Consider the following 8,969-nt stretch of genomic DNA (forward strand, 5'->3'; position numbering starts at 1 on the left):
GAGTGGGAATCAGAATGCATCCATCATAAAGAAAGGGTGTGCTGCACTTTTAGAAACTGACTGCTTTGCTCTAAATACTTCCAGAGATTCTCTGGGCTTCATATGCTTTAAAATTTATAGAGTTAGTAATTCAAAGTAGAGATAAGAGGAAAAGACAAGTCTCACAAAGGAAGGGTTAATATTATGAGACAGTCTTTTCAATGAATGAGAAAATGCAGAAATCCTAATTTTTATACTAATGAAACTGTTATGTATATTTATCTCAATACATAAAAGGACAGTCATCTTAGAGACTGTGGTGTATATTTCCCAATCTTTCTCTCCCATAGGTGTCTAGCTTATTTGTCAACAGCATGAAACCAGGAAACCAAACAAGTACTTTAGAATTTTTACTTCTGGGGCTTTCCCAAGATCCAGAGCATCAACCCATGCTATTCGGACTGTTTCTGCTCATGTTTGTGGTCACTGTGCTTGGAAATCTGCTCATCATTCTGGTCGTCAGCATTGACTCTCACCTGCATACTCCCATGTACTTCTTCCTATCTAATCTGTCCTTTTCTGACATTTGTTTCATCACAACAACAATCCCTAAGATGTTAGTGAACATCCAAACACAGAGCAAGTCCATCACCTATGCAGAATGCATCACCCAGATGTATTTTTTCATGGTCTTCGCAGGCGTGGACATATTCCTCCTCTCTGTGATGGCCTATGACCGATTTGTGGCCATCTGTCACCCCCTACACTATCCAGTCATTATGAATCCTCATCTAAGTGGCTTGTTGGTTCTTGTATCATGGTTTATTAGTTTCTCATACTCTTTGATCCAGAGTCTGTTGATGCTACGGCTGTCCTTCTGTACCAATCAGATAATTAAACACTTTTATTGTGAACATGCCACAGTCCTCACTATAGCCTGTTCAAACACACTAATCAATTATATCATTCTTTACATACTGATATGTGCCCTTGGCTTTGTTCCTTTCTCAGGGATCATTTATTCCTACTTTAAAATTGTTTCCTCTATTTTGAGAATCCCATCAACAGATGGAAAATATAAAGCATTTTCTACCTGTGGGTCTCACCTATCAGTGGTTTCTTTATTCTATGGGACAGGCCTTGGGGTGTACCTTAGTTCTGATGCATCTTCCTCTTCTGAGAAGGGCATGGTGGCCTCAGTAATGTATACAGTGGTCACACCCATGTTGAACCCTTTCATCTACAGCTTGAGAAACAAAGACATTAAGAAGGCTTTACAAGCACTTAGGACAATACTTTTTTTAGGTGATAAGTTCACTTGCTTCAGTATTCTGAGATGACAAAAGTAAAATTGTAAGCTAAAAATATTTTGTCCTTTAGTCATACATAACTTTACCTAGTTTGTTCTTTTGTTTTTGATAAAAATTATACTGAGAATACTTTTAGCTGAAATTTATATGATACCTCATCCATTATCCTCAATTCTATCCTCCTCCTCTCTTTTAAATGGCATATTTTTCACATCAGTTTAATGTTTACGTTTCTTTAGGTCTGTACAACCATTCAATGTCAACTCATGAATTGTTTTTAAAAAATTATGAATTAGTTCATTTTTAGAACATAAGTCCAAATATAGGTAAACAATACATATGGCTAGAAATTCTGCATTAATTATTCATGTACTAGAATGCATGTTGTTATTAGACATTACTTTATGGACAGGCTGGACCTTACAAAGAAAGTCTGTACTCACCACTCAGAAATCACCACTGGGATTTCAGACGTGAAATTTTGTACTGGAGAGAAATTTTTATGTTGCTGCTACACACTGACTGAAGCGGTCTTCTATGATGTGAATACTTTTGTCCTCCTGACTTCTATGTTAAAATATTATAAACAGTGTGATTTTATTAAAAAGAGAGAAATTGAGAAGCAATTAGTTTGATTTCTAATGCTGCCCTCAGGAATAAAGTTTCTTATATACAACACAAGGAAAGAAACTACACCGTGCAGAAAGCAAGAATATAATTTCCTTGCAATGAAACCAAAAAAGAGGCAAACAAACATAATTCTACCTCTAACAATGAAAAAAGCATGAAGCAACAATCGCTATTCTTTAATATCTCTAAAAATCAATGGACTCAATTCCCCAATAAAAAGACATAGACTAACAGAATGGATATGTAAAGAGGACCCAGCACTTGCTGCATGCAGGAAACACACATCAGAGACAAAGACAGACACTATATCACCATAAATGGCTGGAAAACAACTTTCCAAGCAAATGGCCCAAAGAAACAAGCTGGAGTTGCCATTCTTTTTTTTTTGAGGGGGGATATCTTTATTAATCATAAACCCAATAGAGGAGTAATATCCAAAATATACAAAGAACTCAAGAAGTTAGACTCCAGAAAAACAAATATCCCAATTAAAAATGGGGTATGGATCTAAACAAAGAATTCTCAACTGAGGAATATCTAATGGCACCTAAAGAAATGTTCAGCATCCTTTGTCATCAGAGAAATGCAAATCAAAACAATCCTGAGATTCTGCCTCACACCAGTCAGAATGGCTGAGATCAAAATCTCAGGTGACGACAGATGCTAGGGAGGGTATGAAAATGGAGTTGTCATTCTAATATCAAATAAAGTTGACTTTCAACCAAGAGTCATTAAAAAAGGTAAGGAAGGACAATTCATATTCATCAAAGGAAAAATCCACCAAGATGAACTCTCAATCCTAAATATCTATGCTCCAAAGGCAAGGAGACCTACATTCATAAAAGAAACCTTACTAAAGCTCAAAGCACACATTGCACCTTACACAATGATAGTAGAATTTCAACACCCCACTCTCATCACTGGACAGACCATGGAAATAGTAATTAAACAGAGATGTAGAGAAACTAAGAGGAGTTATGAACCAATTGGATTTAATAGATATTTATAGAAGATTCCATCCTAAAACAAAAGGAGATACCTTCTTCTCAGCACCTCATGGAACGTTCTCCAAAATTGAAAATATAATTGGACACAAAATAGGCCTCAACAGATACAGAAAGATAGAAATAATCCTATGCACCCTATCAAATCACCACACACTAAGACTGGTCTTCAATAACAACAGTAATGACAGAAAGCCCACATATACATGGAAGTTGAACAATGCTCTACTCAATGACAACTTGGTCAAGGAAGAAATGAAGAAAGAAATTAAAGACTTCTTAGAATTTAATAAAAATGAATATATAACATTCTCAAACTTATGGGACACAATGAAAGAGGTACTAAGAGGAAAACACAGAGCTCTGAATGCCTGCAAAAAGGAGCAGGAGAGAGCATATGTCAGCAACTTAACAGCACACCTTAATGCTCTAGAACAAAAAGAAATAAATAAACCTAAGAGGAGTAGAAGGTAGGAAATACAAAGAATTCACAGCTGAGGAGTGCTGAATGGCTGAGAAGTACCTAAAAAAAATGTTCAACACCTTTAGTCATAAGGAAAATGCAAATCAAAACAATCCTGAGATTCCACCTCACACCAGTGAGAATGGCTAAGATCAAAAACTCCAGCGACAGCAGATGCTGGCGAGGATGTGGAGAAAGAGGAACACTCCTTCATTGTTGATGGGATTGCAGACTGGAACAACCATTCTGGAAATCAGTCTGGAGATTTCTCAGGAAACTGGACATTGCACTACCTGAGGACCCAACTATACCTCTCTTGGGCATATACCCAAAAGATGCCCCAACAAATAACAAAGACACATGCTCCACTATGTTCATAACAAACTTATTTATAATAGCCAGAAGCTGGAAAGAACCCAGATGCCCTTCAACAGAGGAATGGATACAGAAAATGTGCTACATCTACACAATGAAATACTACTCAGCTATCAAAAACAATGACTTTATGAAATTCATAGGCAAATGGATGGAACTGGAAAATATCCTGAGTGAGGTAACCCAATCACAGAAAAGCACACATGGTATGCACTCATTGATAAGTGGCTATTAGCCCAAATGCTTGAATTACCCTGAATGCACAGAACACATGAAACTCAAGAAGGATGACCAAAATGCAAATGCTTCATTCCTTCTTTAAAAGGGGGAACAAGAATACCCTTGGGAGGCAAAGTTTAGAACAGAGGCTGAAAGAGTGCCCATTCAGAGCCTGCCCGACATGTGGCCCATACATATACAGCCACTGAACTAGATAAGATGGATGAACAAAGAAGTGCAGGCTGACAGGAACCGGATGTAGATCTCTCCTGAGAGACACAACCAGAATTCAGCAAATACCTAGGCGAATGCCAGCAGCAAACCACTGAACTGAGATTGGAACCCCCATTAAAGGATTTAGAGAAAGGACTGAAAGAGCTTGAAGGGGCTTGAGACCCCATATGAACAACAATGTCAACCAACCAGAGCTTCCAGGGACTAAGCCACTACCCAAAGACTATACATGGACTGACCCTGGACTCCAACTGCATAGGAAGCAATGAACGGCCTAGTAAGAGCACCAGTGGAAGGGGAAACCCTTGGTCCTGCTAAGACTGAATCTCCAGTGAATGTGATTGTTGAGGGGAGGGCGGTAATGGGCGGAGGATGGGGAGGGGAACACCCATATTGAAGGGGAGGGGGAGGTTAGGGGGATGTTGGCCTGGAAACTGGGAAAGGGAATAACAATTGAAATGTAAAAGAAATACCCAATTTAATATAGATGGAAGGAAAAAAGAATTCAAGATATTGAAAAGAAAATCTCAAAAACCCAGGAGAGCAAAACCTATTCTCAACAATAAAGGAACTTCTGGGGACATCACCTTCACTGACCTCAAGCTGTATTACAGAACAATCGTGATTAAAAACTCCATGGCAGAGGAGAGAGGGTGAGAAGCCATGGCAGGTGATATAAGATTCTGCTCTGAGTATTTACAGGTTGTTATCAATGTTCTAAGGGATGGATGGTACCGGGCTTTGTATGTTTAAGTGGGCAATTATATCTTACCAATTGGGTCAAAGATTATTGTGCTGTGTGTTCTTTTATGTGAGGGTTTGAGTGTAGGAAAGTGTGCGGCTGGGCTGTGTTTCTGCCAAGATATCTAGCAGATATCTTTGGGCACCGAGGTGCGGACAAAGTGGGTAAAAAACAATGATACTTCTTTTATTTTTATATTTTATAACAACAGATGGCGAGCCAAGGTGATGGGCAACAATCCACTAGTAATCCTGAGGGTTGAGAGAAAGTTTTTATTTTCTAAGAGGAGGCCAGCGCCATGTTAAGTCATGTGATATCTTAAGTGTGGAATTCAAACAAAGAAATGGGGAAGCCACCTGGGCTGGCAGGCTGTAGGTCCCCTGCTGTGTGAGAAGTAATGGCAGATCAGAGTTAGAGATTAAAAGCTGCTTTTTAAAGAAAGTTGTTTAGAGTTAGACAAGCTACTTCTTAGTTACAGGTATTATTAAAAGGTGATTGAGTTTGTTTTTAGAAAGAAGAGAGTAAAGAGATTACCTGAATCAGGTGGGGATTTTCATCCATGGTTCAGAACTTAGATAGGGAAAAATTAGTCACTACCTCCAAATAGAGAATTGTGATTGAATGTCTGTAACACCAGGGAGAGTGAATGCAGGCATATATTGTAGAAGTTATTAAGGTTAAAGAAAAATCTGTGGCTCCGGGTAGAGAGCTTAACAGATGGATATATTTTGGGCTAAAGTCCTGAGTTTTAAGTTGTTTGTTGGTTTTAGAATTGATAGGTGTTTAAGTTTGTTTTAAGGAGAGTAAAGAGATTACCCGAATCATGTGGTGATTTTCATCTATGGTTCGGAACTTAGATAGGGAAAAATTATCACTACCTCCAAGTAGAGAGTTGTGATGAAATGTCTGTAACACCAGGGAGAGTGAATGCAGGCATGTATTATAGAAGTTATTAAGGTTAAAGAAAAATCTGTGGCTCTGGGTAGAGAGCTTAACAGATTGAGATACTTTGGGCTAAAGTCCTGGTTTGATATGTTGCTTATTGATATTGGAATTGATAGAAAGTATTTGGTTTGTCTTATGAATTACCCTGCTAAAGGCCATATGGCTCATTGATGCCGGCTAGTGAGGGTTTGTGGTTACTTTTGATACTTAACACAACAGGAAGCTCGAATTCTCTTAACGTGGGCTCCACGGGAATTTTGGGTCCATTTCCTGATATCATAGAGTACAAAAACCTATCAGGCTCATTGTTTAGCTTACTTCCTTTTTAAAAAATTGTTTAGTCTTCATGATGGGTATGACTTTGAGTTTTATGGTTATATTATTACTCTGGGAGAGAGTGCAAGATACAAACTTTTCTGGTTACAGACTAAGGAACACAGTATTTTGGGAGAAAGATTTTGTCTTTGTGCTGTTAAAAATTGTGATTAGGCTCTGGAAACCTCACAGAGTCATACTGATCAGATTTGATAGAGGTAGACTGCCTGAAAAATTTATTCAGGAGAATCAAACAAAAAGATATCTCAATTCTAAACCTTTGTCTTAAGAGTTGTATTTTACAGAGTGTGCCTACTTGGAATCCTGGTCTCAAGAACTTTAAGCTGGGTCCAGTCAGGACACATCCTGCTACAGCATTTGCTTCATTCTTCCTACCCCCTACCCTTAAGGATATCTCAACGCCCATGTACAGCTTGAAGAAGTTATGGAGGAGTCATCGCCCCAATTCCCTGGACTTTGGGGGGCTAAAAGTGGTTATTCTAAAGTTGTTTTTATGAGGTACTTAAAATTTGTTGTAATTTAACAGGGAGGAATTAGGTAGATTGAGTTATACAATCATAATCTTATTTGTTAACTAAGCTAAAATCATATCTTTGTTTTGATATAGAATTTATTTGTTAAAAGAGATTAAAAGTACAAGGTTTAGAGCCAGTCCTTCCATTGATGTCATTACAAACTTCTGAGTTGATTACACATGTGAGTTAAGGGTCAAATAGCAAACATATTACTGACTTTGTGAGAGAACTTTCAAGATATTATTAAGATATAAAGACAACAGTCCAGATTGTCTTATATAGATAGATGGTTTTCAAAAACGTCAGAAATCCACAAAATTTGAGATTGAAAGTTATTTATCTTTTGTTAAGACATATCTGCTCCTAACAGTTCCCCTTTGGCAGATTTAATGAAGGATTTGAACATCTCTACCTCCAGGTGAGGCAATACTTTGTGGCAGCCACTGGACAAAACTGCTTGTTTCATCTGCAGACTAATACTGTCCAGAAAAGGACAAATTATGCAGAATAGTTGACTGATAAACCCTGCCAAGACAGGGTGATCAGCCCTTCAAAATCTGCATTTCAAGAGTCTGTCAGTTGATTTTGGGCCAGAAGGCTGAAGACTTGTGCTCACATGTTGCTAACAGGGGACTGTGCTAGTGGAGATTTGTCTCTACAACCTCTCAGTTCTGGAAGCTGTGTTAGGCTTCCTATGTGTATAGATATTTGGTCATTTTCAGATTTCTGACGGGGTTGAAAACTGATTATAGTTTCATAGCCTATCAGGCTTTTTAACTCTGAATATACATATTTTATTGGATAGTTATCAGATAGTATACAAGCTAGGCAAGATATAATATAGATTTTAAGCCTTTCTTTTTTTAAGATTTATTTATTTATTATATATATAAGTACACTGTAGCTGTCTTCAGATACACCAGAAGAGGGCATCGGATCTCTTTACAGATGGTTGTGAGCCACCATGTGGTTGCTGGGAATTGAACTCATGACCTCTGAAAGAGCAGTCAGGTGCTCTTAACTGCTGAGCCATCTCTCCAGCCCCGATTTTAAGCCTTTCTTAAGCTGAAATGAAGAACTAAATGTTCTGTTTAACTGATATAGTGATGGACTGGGTGTTGAGAATATCATATGCTTTATAAATTGTAGAATGGTAATAATTGTACTCAATTTATATATAAGTGAAAAGGCTTTTTAACTGGACAAAAAGGGGGAAATGTTGTGGTTTGCCCTGAAGTTATCTGTATTTTCATGCTAATTCCACTGCCCCAAGGACAGCTGCCTAGTCAAGGACTCAGAACTCAGGTGACTTCACCAGAACCACCTCTCCATTGAATGTATAAAGTACAGGTGAGGAGCAGGTACAGGATAGAAGGAGGCCTGTCATTGGAGGAGAAAGAAGGATGTGTGGCAGAGAAGTTTGAAGGAAGAGGAGGAGACTAGGACAGAGAAGAAGAGACAGGAGAGGAGAGAGGGTGAGAAGCCATGGCAGGTGATGTTAAGATTCTGCTCTGTGTATTTACAGGTTGTTATCAATATTCCTAAGGGATGGATGGTACTGGGCTTTGTATGTTTAAGTGGGCAATTATATCTTACCAATTGGGTCAACAAAAAAAAAAAAAAACTCCATGGCATTGGCACAGAGACAGGCAGGTAGATGAATGGACTAGAATTGAAGTCCCAGAAATAAACCCACACACCTATTTTATCAAAGGCACTAAAACCATACATGAAAAAAAAAGATAGCATTTTCAACAATGCTGGTTCAACAGTGCTGGTTCAACTGGAAGTCAGCATATAGAAAAATGTAAATTGAACCATTCTTATCTCCTTGGACAAAGCACAAGTTCAAGTGGATCAATGACCACTCTGGAAATCACTCTGGCAGTTCCTCAGAATATTGGACATAGTACTACCTGAGGACCCAGCTATACCACTCCTAGGCATACACCCAAAAGATGCTCCAACATATAACAAGGACACATATTCATAGCAGCTTCATTTGTAATAGCCAGAGGCTGGAAAAAAGCCAGATGTTCTTCAAGAAAGGAATAGATACAGAAAATGTCATATATTTACACAATGGAGTACTACTCAGCTATTAAAAACAATGACTACATGAAATTCTTAGGCAAATGGATGGATCTAGAAAATATCATCCCGAGTGAGATAACGCAGTCACAAAAGAACACAAATGGTATGTACTCACTGATAAGT

At 38.2% G+C, this 8,969-nt stretch overlaps 1 protein-coding gene across 1 annotated transcript; it reads left to right on the forward strand.

The window, feature by feature from the left end:
* Window positions 1-353: 353 nt before the first annotated feature.
* On the forward strand, window positions 354-1,319 carry Or7h8 (olfactory receptor family 7 subfamily H member 8). The gene has a single exon (XM_002729873.6). The coding sequence runs from the start codon at window positions 354-356 to the stop codon at window positions 1,317-1,319; it is 966 nt and encodes a 321-aa protein (XP_002729919.3).
* Window positions 1,320-8,969: the final 7,650 nt, after the last annotated feature.

The sequence above is a fragment of the Rattus norvegicus genome, chromosome 8 (assembly GCF_036323735.1).
Source record: "Rattus norvegicus strain BN/NHsdMcwi chromosome 8, GRCr8, whole genome shotgun sequence".
NCBI classification, from domain to species: domain Eukaryota; kingdom Metazoa; phylum Chordata; class Mammalia; order Rodentia; family Muridae; genus Rattus; species Rattus norvegicus.